The following is a 15482-nucleotide window of genomic DNA, read 5'->3' as shown; positions in this document are numbered from 1 at the left end:
AGCCTTGCCCGTCCGCGTGGACTCATGAACAAGTGTGTGTTTAAAATAAATAAATAAATAAAAGTCTCTGTTTTCTGACAGAAGTTGAACGTCTAGGGAGCTCCTGTACTTGCGCATATACGTCTATATCCAAAAACAGCCAGGAGCGTTTGTGTTTTTACGTGTTCACAGTCCTTAAAATAAATCTTTCACCAAAACCGGAAGTAAATAAACACATCTCAGTTTCTTCCTGTGACGTAGTGCTAGCTCTCGATGCTACACGCGGGAAACAGGCGAAGCTGCACATTGACAGTAAGCCACGAAGTTTTTCTAATTCGATACTTTAGCTTGTTACGGCACATTTTTCTCCTCACTAAGGTTTCTTGCATGGGATTATAGTCTACCTGTGCGTGTATGTGTTGCTATTACGCGTACAAAATGTACTCTGAACATCACATAATTTCTTCTACACCGGCCTACCTCTGCTGGAGCGCTCGATTTGAGGTACACCGTGCGTTCTATCGGGGCGGTGCCGGTTGCGCGTGTTCGATATAGAAGTCCGGGCGTCGTCGGTCAGTAAAAGAAGCGCCGCTCAGTGTAGCCTAGCTATTGTGAACGGTGCAGCGCGGAAACAAAATGACTTTAATGTTGTATAATAGTGAGATATAACTATGTTTCTTAACCTTTAACAACAGCTGAACACCTGAAGGAATAACAGTCGACATGTAGTGCAGAAAATGACTTTTAAACGGTCGACGACATGAACTGTGTGCTATCTTTTGTTAGCTGTGAGCCCTGCGCGGTGCTTCCAAGTGGGGGGAGATTTCTGCTCAGAAATGCTTTAAATTACAGTGATAAATAACATAAATAACAGTGGTTCAATTGGGGGAAAAAACAAAAAAACACTTTTATTCTGATCTGCGCCAGCACAGATGGTTTTTGCTTCTCGCATCATGACAGAACAAAAGGTCCATGTCTCCCTTTCATTCATCAGTCTGACTCAGTGTGAGTGTTTTCTACAAAGGTCGCCACAGAACTGACTAGTTGCTGAAATAAGCTGCGAAATCAATGAAAAAGATAGTTTTGTAGATTAATAGAATCCCATTCTAGGGATAGGGATACATTTCATGCTTGCCATAAGGTCTCTGAATGTGTCTATGTAACTTAAATGCACTTTTCTTCTGTTTCTTCAGAGACTTCAGAAGCTGAGATGGGAGACACACTGGAGTTCAACGAGATTTATCAGGAAGTCAAAGGCTCCTGGGTCAGTGTCCCCAATTAATGCCTCTTATGGGGGAAAGTTAAGCCGAAGCCTAGGTGTATATGTTCTGGTGTTTTATAGTTGTGCATCACACTGTATGTTAATAGTATTTAATTGCTAGTTTGTTCGAGGGCAACTGTTTATTTAAAATGTCAAATAATGTCAATATGTCTGTTAAGCAAGAGAGTAGAGGAAAATACAATCTGGATTATTCAAACTCCACTGCCTTGTAAGCGTGGTAGAGATAATTAATGCTGGAAATAAGTTGGTATACTACAGTGTTTCCCCTACCATTATATTAGGGGGGCGGCCCGGCCCCCGCCCCCCCTGAAGGTCAGGTTATTATTATTATTATTTGAATTTTAAGATTGATTTTTGGGCTTTTTGTGCCTTTATTGTAGGGATAGGATAGTGGATAGAGTCGGAAATCAGGGGAAGAAGTCATTTAAGGACACCTTTCCGATAGAAAAGGACAGCTGTCATTAACAGTAACGCATGAACACCAAGTGTTTGTGTTGCCGTGCCCCCCCCCCCCCCCCCCAACACTTTAAACCTAGGGGAAACACTGTATTATAAACAGGCTGCACTTTATTGTAAACTCTTTAAAGCCATGATACCAGTTCAGTACTGTGGTATTATTACGAGAATAAATGTTTTATAACAGTCTTGGTATTAAGATAAAGGTGTAAAAGTTCTAGCTGTAAAATATTGAAATGTCATGTTGTGAAGTTTAAGCAAAAACAAATGACGTATGAGAGTTGATCTAATTCTAGAAATAGTGTGTACTCTAACTCCTAAAATGCAGAATTTGGGATTGGCGAGACAGCAGTTACTGCAACCCAATATCATAATTCATTAGCACACCCTAAAATGGATTTGTTTCTTCTTCACTAAAGTAGGGGCATACACAGAAAATATATATATTATGCCACTTGGAGCTAATGGTTTCCAAGAGGGGGGAAATACTGATTTTAGATAAGAAAAAGTAAAAAACAACAGAGCAGGGACACTGAGTGCTATCAGAAAGTGTCATGTCTGTTAAAGCCAGCAATACTGTATATTAGTATTAACTTTATTCCACCTATAATCTTTTTTTCCTGCTGGTATCAGAGAGAAGTACTCAGTATCAGCCAATACTCAAGACTACATAACAGAATTAACATCTGGAAGAAAAAAAATGAATCCGAACATTTCTGTTTAAACTAGACATGAATTTGCTGGGATTAACCGTATTGGTATTAACTGAGGCTGTCCAATATGATGGTGAAGGTTCACATTTATAGCAGTATTGAATTAATTACCCAGAAGTGGTTGAGTTCTACAGAAAGGTTGATACAGACAGAGGTTTTTGATTATCAGATTTAGAGTTCAACTATTATTCAGGACATAAACTTACAGTTATTATTAATATTTTCTTTTCATCTGCCTAACGTGCTGTTATGTAGTCTTCTAGTCTGTGAAATGTAAGGTTGAGGAAAATTACACCGGTCTAAGTTCTCTGCTTTAAATTGTTTGTTATGTCTGAAACCCAAACATTAGCTTAGTGTCATGACTCAGAAAACCAGTAAATGTTGACTTGGAAAATACTGGAACAAGAGACAGTTTCACCTCAAAAATGACTCGGTTGTTAAATGTTGTAAAGGAGTTGTAAAAATGTTGTCATAATTGATTACTGTGCCTGTTCTCAGCTTTCCTTTAAACAATCTTTAAAGGCAATTCAAGAACCTTTGTTTTAACACAAGCCCTGTACCTGCTTTGTCTTTCCAGAATGATGGACGGCTGCGTTTCAGCAAACAAAATGTGGTTTATAAGAGCAGCAAGACGGGGAAGGTGGACAGCATCCCAGCTGGTGAGCTCAACCATGCCCAGTGGAGACGAGTGTGTTTAGGTCACGGCATCAAGCTGAGCACCAGCACGGGACATGTTTACAAATATGACGGCTTCAGGGACACAGTAAGTGTAGCTTTTATGTTTTTGACATACAGTGCCTGCAGTGTCTGCTTGTTAATTTTTGTTCGTTTTGCAATCAAGCAGTGTTTTTACAGTTTTTTTTAAGGTTCATAACTGAGCAGGCTCTAATTCTCACTCATGTTGTTCTCATTTTCATGTTGTCAAATGTCAATAGATTCCAAATTTTCCCCCTGGTTGTATTTTTCTGTTTCTGGGAAATGATTGTTACCTTCCTCAGAGGAGAACAAGGCAACAGTGGAATATTACAGACGGTCACACACTGCTGTGTTTATATCAAGTAATGTGAAGAAACAAAACAGGGCCACCACAGATGACCAACCTCCATCATATATCAAACATTGACACAGAATTAAACACTATCATCTTGAGAAAAGGCCACCACTTGAGTGTGGTGTGTGTGTGTGTGTGTGTGTGTGTGTGTGTGTGTGTGTGTGTGTTGCTAACAAAAGTATGTGAATGAGTCGGCTCTTCTCTCCAGAGCTCCTAATGGGATTAATGAGGGAAACCAGCGCTAGCATGTGTGTTCCATAAACAGTGTAATCATCGGCTCATGTGAGTCAGTGTTTATGTCAATCCACTGAAACAATTTGGCTCAGAGGACAGACAAGGAAAAAAAATTGCGGTTGTGTTTGTTTTTTATCACTGTATTTCACTGTACTCTGAGTGTACGGGGATTGTCAGCACACAAGTTAAAAACTGGGGTGGAGGAGCGGGTAAAACCTGGAGTCTGAGTGGCTGCGTCTCCTGGGGTTAATCAGCATATTTTTTTTGGAGGGGGGGGGGGGAGAGAGATGGATCCTCTTTTCTCAGAGCGTAGGGTGTGATGTCATTGTTTATGGTCCCACAGCCAGCGTCAGTAATCGGAAGTTGGCGGAAGGTTTAGCTGCTGGCGAGCCGTACAGAAGCTTTGATGCATCTGTCCCAATAAAGTGTCTTTGAGCAAGATGTTGACCCTTTGCCAGAGAGTCGGATTTGTTGCTGACCTGTAACTGTCAGCTGGAGGAGCAGGGGGTGAAGAGGCATTCATGTTACTTCTTTTCATGCATAGTTTTACAGTCACTGACATTTTATTTTCTTTCTTGCTTATTCTGGTCACCAGCCGATCTATTCTGTTAATGTATTGTCTGCATTACATTTTCACATGCTAGAATGACTCAAACAGCCATTATTAACACCCTTAAGCCCGAGGTTTTCAATGTAACTCATTAGGGATGTAAAGATTAACCGTAAAATCGTGATAGATTGATTCAAAGGTGTCAAGATTCACATCGGTACTCTGAAAATAGAATTGCAATAATATCGTGAGCGTCAGCAGCTGTAGAGCAGAGGCGGTTGGCAGAGCAACATTTTGAAATTGGGGACACACCACCGTCTTTTATATTGGAGGTGTGGAAGCACCTCAAGCACTGTGGCAAAACAAAGCTTAACTAGAGAGAATCGCCACCACAGGGTAGCATGCGACGTAGGAGTAAAAGGTCATCTTGTTATGTTGTTAGGTGCCAGAATAGAAGGAGTAATAACAGTTACGTCTCAAAATGGAAATTCTACCATATACCAGCAGCCACTGCCCGTCAACAACATGTAACATGCTGCTTACTCCTTATAATAGCTCACATAGCAAGTGTGACTAATTATCATATTTTAAACTGCAGACTGAATGATGTTGAGAGAGCTGGTTTGCTCGTATATCTGCGTGTGTGTGTGGAGGGATGGTGGGGGGCCTGTGTTTATTATGATTAAATGAGCTAAACAGAAAATCTGCCAAAGCTGTAATGAGGAGGTGGGAAACACTCACCAGCAGGCCTGATGAGGACACAGGGAATGAACACACACACACACATATTCACTCTCTCAGACTTTCGCACACTGTTTTGTTTTGTTACAAATTAACACAAACAGGCACTTCAGCATATTTTTTATGAATTCTCACATCTGGTCACACATGCTTTCCTATCTAAATCACATCTTAATCCAGGCTCACAAACATCCTAATGAACTGTATTGAAAACACACACACACGCTCGCACACTTTTGCACACACTAGCTCTGCGCTCTAATTGGCTGTAATAACCTTATGGACAGGCAGATATCCAGGTGCCTAAACTCTTTCCCACAGAATCTCATTCTTTAGTCTGCACACATACACACTGCAATTACTTCCACATGTGTATGTATGTGTGTGTTCTACTAAGACACCGCCTGTGTGTGTGTGTGTGTGTGTGTGTGTGTGTGTGTGTGATTAAGCATGTGTTTGTTGCTGTGTGTGAGTGTGTGTCCTCTCCAGTTTTAAGCAGGCCTGCAGGATAAATAAACAGGCTGATTGTCAGTGGCGGTGTGGAGGGGAAGAGGATAGACAGGACGGATGGATTACATTCACCTCCAGTGTTCCCAAGTGGCCTCAGCGGCGGGCGCGGCTATAATTGCTTTGTGATTAATTAGCCCTCCATCCCCTCACTCCTTTTTTGAGGCTGTTTGTCTTGGTTTTGACCCATGTAGTGACAGTGTAATACTGCCTTAGTTACTTAAAACCTTTCCTCTTTTAAATTTTTCATTTTTCTTTCTTCTTTTCATCCGTTCCTCTCCTGTCAACTTAATTTTCTGCTTTACCCTGTGCCCCCAGACACCTCTAACTCTCGGTTCTCGCTGCTACCTTTTTTCCATCAGGACTTTGAGAAGATTTCCGAGTTTTTCAAGACTAACTACAAGGTGGAGCTGACGGAGAAAGACATGTGTGTAAAAGGATGGAACTGGGGAACAGCAAAGTTCTCAGGTAAAAACAAACAAAGCATACGCAACAATTTGATCAATAATTATTCTTTCACATAAAGATTTTTAGAGCGGTGTGAAAATAAGCTCCTGCATTGTCATATCAGTTATTTCTCCAAGATTCAACATGTATTTTTATCCACCAGGACTTCATTCTCTTTTAGGAACAACAAAGGATGATTTACCACTGACACCAGTTTTTCTCTCTCTTTCTTCCTCTGCAGGGCCGCTGTTATCATTTGACGTGAATGACAATTCAGCATTTGAGATCCCGCTGGCCAACGTATCCCAGTGCGCCACGGGGAAGAACGAAGTCACTCTGGAGTTTCACCAGAATGACGACACGGAGGTCTCCCTTATGGAGGTCCGATTCTACGTCCCACCCAGCCAGTCTGATGAAAGGCAAGACCCTGTTGAGGTAAAGAAGGACGGCCTTCATCCTTTTCTAGAAGTGTTTCTCTCAGTTTTTAAATCTCCTTTGATTCAGATTCAGACAACTTTATCAATCCCAGAAGGGGAATTCAGTTTCACAGCCTACTAAGTCATTTGAAAGAAGATATTTGTGTATGTGTTTGCTGCAGGCATTTGCCCAGAGTGTGTTGTCTAAGGCTGATGTCATCCAGGCCACAGGAGATGCTGTGTGTATCTTCAAAGAGCTGCAGTGTCTCACACCCAGAGGAAGGTAAAAGATCCACACAAAGCAAAGTCATTCCCAGATTTTTTCATTTAAATATTATTCTTTCAAGCTTCCACTAACCCTGAAATGTTTGTAGCATGTTTCAATAGAAGCCACATTGGCCACTTGTCTTGGCTACTCTCTTATCTATCTTTGTTTCTTCACACAGATATGATATCCGTATATATCCGACTTTCCTTCACCTCCATGGTAAGACTTTCGACTACAAGATTCCCTACACCACCGTCCTCCGTCTATTCTTGCTACCACACAAGGATCAGAGGCAGATGTTCTTTGTTGTAAGTGGACTTTTTTTTTGTACCCTGGATAAGCATGTTCCCTACTGTTTCTCCTGATCCTTCTCACACCCTTTTATACTGTTCTTTTCTTTTTGTAATGTTTTTATAGATCAGCCTGGATCCTCCGATCAAGCAGGGTCAAACGCGTTATCACTTTCTCATCCTGCTCTTCTCCAAGGAAGAGGACCTCAGCCTCACCCTCAACATGAGCGAGTGAGTTTTTGAGAGTGAAAGACAGCAGGATTTTATGGGCTGCAAGTAGAGCTATAGTTGTGGTAAACCATCTGGTAAACCATCTTTATGTTAGGAAAAACTTTATGTATTGAAGATGCTCTTTCTGGTGTTGTGAAGCGTGAGTCCACTAGAGAGAGCCAGAGGCCTGAAGGTGTTATGTCTCTGTGTTATCGTTTGAGAGTGGAGCCTCTTCTCTACTTTCTATTGCTTCTTATAAACCCCAGAAAGCGCTCAAGGTGTGACTCTTTAAGATAATGAACCTGTCCTGTCCTATGTGTGTCCATCAGAGAGGACGTGGAGCGCCGCTATGAGGGCAAACTGAGTAAAAACATGTCTGGATCTCTGTATGAAATGGTTAGCAGAGTGATGAAGGCTCTCGTCAACCGAAAGATCACTGTGCCCGGAAACTTCCAGGGGTAATCATCCAGTAGAAGCATTGAAAACACATTTTCTCTGTATGTTATTTATATATCTATATCATATCTTGCTAAAAATGCCACATTTCTTCAGTCATTCTGGGGCTCAGTGCATCACCTGCTCCTACAAGGCGTCCTCAGGCCTCCTCTACCCCCTGGAGAGGGGCTTCATCTATGTCCACAAGCCCCCGGTCCACCTGCGCTTCGAGGAGATCTCCTGCGTCAACTTTGCTCGAGGCACCACAACAACGCGATCCTTTGACTTTGAGATCGAGACAAAGCAAGGAAATCAGTACACTTTCAGCAGCATTGAGAGGTGAGGAGACAAACTCTGTTTTAAGCACACGGACATCCCGTATTCTATCAAGGTGATTAAATATATCGGTATTTATTAAATAGAAACACGTTTATTCATACTCTCATTCACATTAATCTATTAATCCTTTTTAAACATTATTTTAATTTGAAAATTTAAAAAAATGTGACCTGTGGAAAACTAAATAGAACCTGACCACATGGCAGACATTAATCAGACTCAGTATCCTTCTTTAATATACCAGAAATGTCTGTACACTCAAATAGTTTTTTTTGGGTCCAAATGGCCAAAACTTTTTAAGGCATTAAAATCCTTAGTGTGAATAATTTCGCTGGCTAAAACATTTTGACTTGAAGTGTATGTCATTGCGACCTATCCTAAGGCGGAACCATGGGGCGAACAACTACCCCACAAACTGACCCAACATACCACAACAGTCCCCCTCCCAAAGCCTCTCCTTTCAGAAGTTAGCACAGAGCTCCTGATTGACAAATCTGTAAATCTGTAGATCCTGGGAAGACACAACAGAGAGGGGAGAAAGGCACAAACGGAACATAAAACAAACAGCAGTGTCAAAAGTAAGAATGAGTCCCGCCCCCACGTTTGGATTTCAACATTTGGTTTTAACTATAACAAAAATCCAAAGAATTGTGTTATTCTTATATGCATAGCTGCATTCATTTTGCAGACTTTACTCGGCACAGCTGAGCCAAACTTGAAAGCAGACAAACAGTAAATGTGTCACCCAATGTAACTGAGAATAAGAACAATAACCATCGTTGTCAGGCCAAAGCCCCGTGCAGGTACCTGCAGATTGATCTGTTATTAAACTTCTAACAGTTTTAAGTGTAGGCAAAGATATGAATTGAAATGTTCATAGTGAAACATAAATGAGATGGCTCATCTTTCTCATCTCTCTGTACTATCTATCCTTTACTTTATAACCCTGGCATTCTGCTTTCCTCTTAGGGAAGAGTACGGCAAACTGTTTGACTTTGTTAACGCCAAGAAGCTCAACATCAAGAACAGAGGATTCAAAGAGGTAAGTGTTTTGTCATTAAAACCCCCTCCAGTGAGTAGAAGAAGATTCATGATACGAGTTCTGTAAAACTTCCATCAGAGATATTGATGCTTGTTGCCCTTCTTCTGTGTGTCTGTCCGTGTACCCTGTAGAAGAAGGTGGGTATGGTAACGGGCGTCATGTGTGGACAAGGCTCTTTTATTTGTGTGAAGTGATCTCTGCTTGCATGGTATGCTGCTGCGTGCGTGTGTGGGTGTGTGTGTGTGTAACTCAGGACTGGATGTTGGATGTTACCGATACAGATGGTTTTGAATCTGATCAAATCTGGGTGATTTATGCCTAATCATGGTGTTGAAAGAGTGTGGGACTGTAATAACTGAGTGTTTAGGCGTGTGTGGGGTTTGTTTGCATCGTGCTGGCTAATGTGTGGCCTTGGGGCTTTTGGTGTGCTTTAACACTTGACACAGCTGTCATCATGACCACTGCCTGAACTCAGTCAGTGCTGATTACTCTCTATGCTGTCTGTTGACACGTACAACTTCCTGGTCTGTGTGACAACAATGTCTGAGCAACCAAATCAGTCTTTACTGGTAAATTGGCCATCTGTTGCCATGGTGATATGTTCAGCAGAGTAGGTCAATCAAAATGAATGGGCCTGCTCTCCATTTTCTGTTTGTGTTGGAAAGCTTTAATGATTGGTCGTACTGTATATCCTGTGGCATACACAGGTACTGATGCATGGAGATTGGAAATAGAGGTGGGATTTAATAAGAAAAGACTTGATTTCACACTACAATACAATACAACCAGCCTAAACAGGTCCAGGATGTTGCGCTGAACGGGAAACAAGTGAAGACAAAGACCTCAAGCCTCATCCAAGAACGACTTGTGACAACCAACTTGTTCTGAAGTGACACTTTTATTTTTTACTTTGGGGAGCTGGTAGCTTTAAGTAATCTTTTTGTTGCTGCATTATTCTATTTATCAAAGCTCACATAACGACACCTTCATGGGAACATCAGACCCCTTTCATCACGTAGCTATTTACAAATCATAGTTCTAGTTAAACTTTTGGACAATAAGTGAAAGGTTGATCTAAAACTGGCTTCAAGAGCAGTACTTAAAATACAAAGCATTGTGTTTATTTAATTTAATTGCTGCAGAAAAAAGACAGGTCTGAACACTGTTCAGCTCCCAATGGCAATTTTACTTAGACAGAGCAACGTTTTGATCCTGAAGAGCATTTTTTAAAATAACTTTTTCTTACATTGTGATGTCTAATGATTAATCATTATTAAAGTAATGGTTGATTGCAGGTGATGGAATAGATCCATATGTCAGTGCTGTATTTTGACAGAGCAATTTACTTTCAGGGCATGAAGGGTAAAATTGACGAGTACAGTGACTCAGACGAAGACCAGCATGACGCCTACCTGGAGAGGATGAAGGCTGAGGGCAAGATCAGAGAGGAGGGCAATGACAGCAATGATTCAGAGGGTGAAAGCGGTGAGTAAGAGTCCCCGTTACACAGAGGTAGATCAAACATGTTGAGTTTAAGATATATAATGATTTGATCTGGTGCTTCTCTGTCCCTTTTTTCTCTATAGATGAGTCGTTTAACCCCGGAGAAGAAGATGATGACATTGCAGAAGAGTGAGTGACTTTTCCCTTTAATTTCAATATTAATTACTCCAAGAACAGAATGTTAGTTTCATCAGCTTTTCTTCCTTTCATCTTTGCCTCTTTCTTTAAGCTTACAAAACTCGTCTTGTTTCCTTATCTGTGTCTCCATCAGGTACGACAGCAACGCTTCCGCAAGTGACAGCAGTGATGAAGGGGACGACAGTGAGGAAGATGGCGCAAAGAAGAAGGTCAAAAAAGTCAAGGTTGTGAAGGAGAAAAAAGAGAGGAAACCACGCAGAGAGGTAGAGAACAGTTGGGGATGGGGGAAACATGAGAGAAATATTTGAGACATTGATCAAATGTATCTGACTATTTCCGTCCTCTGTTCACTGAGCGTAGAAGAAGAAGAAAGAAACCGGTGGCCCTAAAAGACCGATGAGTGCCTACATGCTGTGGCTCAACTCCAGTCGTGAGAGAATCAAGTCTGAGAACCCGGGAATCTCCATCACTGAGATTTCCAAGAAGGCCGGAGAAATGTGGAGACAAATTGGCAAAGAAGATAAGGAGGTGAGATATTAAATATGTCTTTATTAATGAATTTACTTTAGTTATTGACCTTTGCTCTCACAACACTAGATATTTCACTTTGAAAGTTTGCATTTTACATTTAGGTTTTCTATGAGACTGAGACTCTGACATATTGGGAACTTTGTGTTTAATGACTAATGATTTAAAAGCAGCAAGAGTCAGTGCTGTTCACATAATCATAATGTGAAAATGTAAATCTATTGAAGATGCATTAAGACTGAAGTTAACATTTCAAATTCAAACTCTACTTCAGAAAATTTTAAGAGCTTTCCGTTTTGGTCACCTTGATTAATTATGATATTTCTTAAATAAGTCCAGTTATCTTAAGTTGTATGCAAAGCTTTATTCGTATAATTTTTCTATGGCATGCTCCCAAAATGAACGTGTCTGCATTCATTAAAAGATTGAATCCTATAAACGAGCTGTTACTGTCAGACCTGTGCGCTTGTTCTTTTTTCCTGTGTTCACATTTTAAGAATATATCTGGAGTATTTTGGTCATTGTTGGAAACATTGAGTACCTGGAATTTAAACTTTTAAAGTCAGAAAAAAGACTGGAAAATGCATTTGTTTTTTGATTGAGTTTTTTTCTCCAACCCCCATCTCTTTTGAAAGATGTTAAACATGAGCCATGAACATGAACAAGAAATGAGCTTAAGCTTCATCTAAAGTAGTGTGAAGAATGTGTCTTTATCCATGATGCTTTGTTTAATCATCCGTGTTCTCTCTTTAGGAGTGGGAAGGCAAGGCTGGAGAGGCCAAGAGGCAGTACGACAAAGCAAAGAAAGAGTATTTAGAGAGCGGCGGCGGCGGCAGTGGAGCAACCCCCTCTTCAAAGAAGTAAGATGTCAAAAACTGAAACTGATGTTTGGATTCTTGTCACAACAAGTCAAAAACCTTTTTTTCTTCTTCTCACCCTTTAGGGAGAGTAGAAAGTCTGGAGGCAAGAAGAAGGAGGAGAAGAAGAGGAAATCTTCTGGGGGAGATAAGGACAAGGACAAGGAGCGGGGAGGAGGAGGAGGAGGAGGCGGAGGAGGAGGAGGAGGCAACGACAGCTTCAAGAGTAAAGAGTTTATCGAGACCAGCGAGAGTTCATCAGACTCTGACCGCAAGAGCAAGTCCAAGAGGAAGAAGGTAAAGCCAGTAATGATATCAGACAGATAATGGTTCCTGCACAAAGAACTATTATGAGATTGATCCTCATGTACTTGTCCTTTGTTGCACCACAACATTCAGACATCACTCGCTTCAGTCAGCCACTTTGATAGATGTGTATCAATTTAATAGCATCATATATGCATTAAAGTATAACCACTCTTAGTGATATGGTTAACATGGAGTAGTCCTCTGGTACTGGACAATTAGACCAAACACACACAGAGTGTGATGCAGCTGTGTTGGCAGTTCTAATTTATTCTCTCTAGAATAATCAACTGTCAATTTTTGCTAGAAAAAGAACCAAACGTATTTGTGTGATTTAAAACAAACAGATTAAAAGCTGCTCATGGTCCAGGGTTTTTATACCAAACTGTGTTATATCTAAATGCATCTGGATGTCTAAATTGCCTTAATTGTACATTTGAGCAGTCAAGAGGCAGACAGGAAATGGAGGGGAGAGAGGAGAATATGATGTGCAACAAAGGTCGCCGTCCTAAATGGAATTTGCAGCATTGTGGCTCTGCTGCATGCTCTTTGCTTACCAAGGCACTCCAAGAGAGGACTTGTGAAACAGTTTTATCTGAGCTGAAGTTGATAGTATCCTCTTTTTGTGTTCATCAGGAACGTTTTTACGCAGACATGCATTCATTTAAAAACATGAAGACTTCAAGTTCTTGTGTTTCTGTTCTATTTTAGCTCTGCAGAATTCCTACAGCTGTAGCTTCATGTACCTGCAGCCAGTGTTCATAGGCTTTGTTTTTTTATGACATCATTGGACTAACTTCAGTTTGGTTTATATATAATCAAACATAATACAGAATGATTGTGGTTGATTGACAGACAGACAGTCACCATGGTTACTCACTCTCACCTGCCTGCTGCACACAATGGCCCTCACTTGCATTGCAGCGAATCTGTCTGTGTTGGAGAATAATTAAATCATTCTATAAAAGTGCTTGTTAAGAAGGATAGAGGTTCACAGATTTACTGTTAGATAAGACATGGCATCTAAAATTTATTTTATATTACGCTCCACCTCAAACGATCAATTTACTTTACAGATTAAAGATTAGAGAGGCTGCTTTTGGTAATTACGTGCTAAACGTTCAGCGCACAGGAATATCGCTGCAGAAAATACTGAGACAAATTAAAACAGAAAAACTAAAAACAGTTAATTTAAAATGACAGAATAACTTCCAGAGGATACTAAATACAACTTTTAACCTCTGAAATATTAAATATTTAAGAATACAGAACATCAACATTAGATCACAACTAATCGGTATGTCCGGAGATTTTTAAATAATAAATACACTGACGTGCCACATGCACACATAGGACAGACTTCATGTGACATAATAACAAATAAAGAAATCCCGGGGCTGTAAGACGGAGTCAGGACCTTCTTGTGTTAAATTTTTATGTTTGGAAAGAAAGCTAATCGGATGAGAAGTGAACATTACACAGCGTTTGGTCAAAAAATTATAAGAAATTATAAAAATTTGATTACATTATAGCCTAGATTATGTACGTTACATATCACAGATGTTTAAATTAATTATTGGTTCGGTTATCCACACCATCGCTGTTGAGATTTCATGCAGGCATATTTCTTCTGACGCACTTTAATCCTACATTTCAGGCTGCCAGACAACACAGTGTTATTCCTCTTTACTTTTATCTCTTATGGTGTCACTCATGTCTCCATGCCGTAAACTCTGGGGGTGAGGACAGCTGAGCCGTGAATAAATAGGGGTGAGGTATTTAAATGACCATCGTTTCCAGCCGCCACACTCATCAACACCCAGTCATGCGTACGCTGAGATCAGCCAAATACGCACATTTCATAGGTCCCACGTGGACCCTGTACTGCAATGATTTCTACACCCATATCTGTGCTGGTTTCTACACCAGATTGATGTAAAAGTAACTGTGCAAACTATGCAGATAAGTTAACTGTTGCTCATGCCGTGTCGGTTTGGAAAAATATCACAACAGTTGCATATAACCTGGATGGAGTTGTTTTTGCGGACTTGAGTTTCGTTTTCGTTTTCTCCGCTGCGGGGGAAACTGCAGCATGATAGAATAAACACATAAGCCCGGTTCTACGATACCTCTGCTTTGGCACATCGTCGATCATCGAGAGAGAGAGAGAAAGAGAGAGAGAAACATGTTAGTACATTAAGGGTCTGATTTACAAAGATCCCTATTAAAGAGTAATAAATTGCGTGTTCACTCCAAATAATTGCACGTTTGGTTGATGGGCGTTTTGCAGAAAATTAGCTTGACTGACAACAGGTGCAAACCTTGTGGAGGCCGTAGTATTTAAGTTAGGTTTTTGCGTATTATACTGGTTTATGTCACGGAGAGTTTGGACAGAAAGCAGGATGACTGCAAGCGCAGAATAGGTATTAGTGGAAGAGGCAATCCAACTTTATTTATAGAGCACATTTAAAAACAACAGAGTTGACCAAAGGACTTTATATCAAATGAAATGACAATAGACAATCTTATCTTAACTGTTGTTGTTTTAACACTGAGGATCTAAGTACAGCCTCGTGAAACAGAAAATTGTGTCTTTGTTAACATTCAAACACCCTTTTTACCCTCTTGTTTTTTCATTTTTTAGAAGGAATCTGATGATGAGGAGGAGGAGGCTGCATCCACACCTGCCAGCTCAGAGGAAGAGTCAGACTAAACACACACTGCTACACATGTACACACAAACACCAAGGACCAAGCATTCATACAATCTGTGTTGATTCACACAAACGGACTGGCAGACCCACCAACAGACGAGTTGTATTTGTTTTCTTCTCCGTGTCTTTTATAAGTTCAAATACAGCTATTGACTGTTCAAGCTTCATTTAGTATTTGATGTTTGTTAATTCCCGTGGAAAAAATCTGTGAAACGGAGGAATGCTTTGCCCAAAATTCTTGAAGGGTTTGATTATTTTACCCATGGGGAGGGTTTTTGTAGTTTTTCTTAGCACTGAGAAGTGTAGGAGTTATCTGATGAATGAATGTGGAAAGGAAGAAAGGAGCACATGCTAAACAATTTTGTTCCTCGTGTGCAGAGCATTTAAAAGTTGAACTTAACGGCTTATGTTTTGAAATGTCATGTTTTCAGGCTTCAATAAATAAATGGCTCATTTTTAATAAAAGAAAAATACTC

At 40.5% G+C, this 15482-nt stretch overlaps 1 protein-coding gene across 2 annotated transcripts; it reads left to right on the top strand.

Annotated features, from left to right (window-relative positions):
- Positions 1-148: 148 nt before the first annotated feature.
- ssrp1a (structure specific recognition protein 1a) lies at positions 149-15482 on the top strand. 2 transcript variants are annotated; one of them, XM_020645841.3, is made up of 18 exons: positions 149-291; positions 1173-1243; positions 3008-3193; positions 5876-5981; positions 6202-6395; positions 6559-6659; positions 6823-6952; positions 7062-7165; positions 7474-7602; positions 7697-7918; positions 8888-8960; positions 10313-10445; positions 10547-10592; positions 10735-10864; positions 10962-11129; positions 11883-11989; positions 12073-12283; positions 14937-15482. In XM_020645841.3, exons 2-18 carry the CDS (start codon positions 1190-1192, stop codon positions 15003-15005), a joined length of 2163 nt encoding a protein of 720 aa, XP_020501497.2. In that variant the 5' UTR covers positions 149-291; positions 1173-1189; the 3' UTR covers positions 15006-15482. The 2 variants fall into 2 exon arrangements, with proteins under 2 accessions (XP_020501497.2, XP_065814924.1); XM_065958852.1 differs by having other exon boundaries at positions 269-357.

This window comes from Labrus bergylta, chromosome 9, assembly GCF_963930695.1.
Source record: "Labrus bergylta chromosome 9, fLabBer1.1, whole genome shotgun sequence".
Lineage (NCBI taxonomy): Eukaryota > Metazoa > Chordata > Actinopteri > Labriformes > Labridae > Labrus > Labrus bergylta.
The sequence above is the reverse complement of the archived record's forward strand: the minus strand, read 5'-3'. Positions and strand labels throughout refer to the sequence as shown.

Coding starts and splice junctions, on each gene's coding strand:
- ssrp1a (XM_020645841.3), top strand. CDS start 1,190: ATGGGAGACACACTGGAGTTCAACGAGATTTATCAGGAAGTCAAAGGC. Junction 7,166..7,473: donor CTCACCCTCAACATGAGCGA/GTGAGTTTTTGA, acceptor TGTGTCCATCAG/AGAGGACGTGGAGCGCCGCT. Junction 11,990..12,072: donor GCAACCCCCTCTTCAAAGAA/GTAAGATGTCAA, acceptor CTCACCCTTTAG/GGAGAGTAGAAAGTCTGGAG.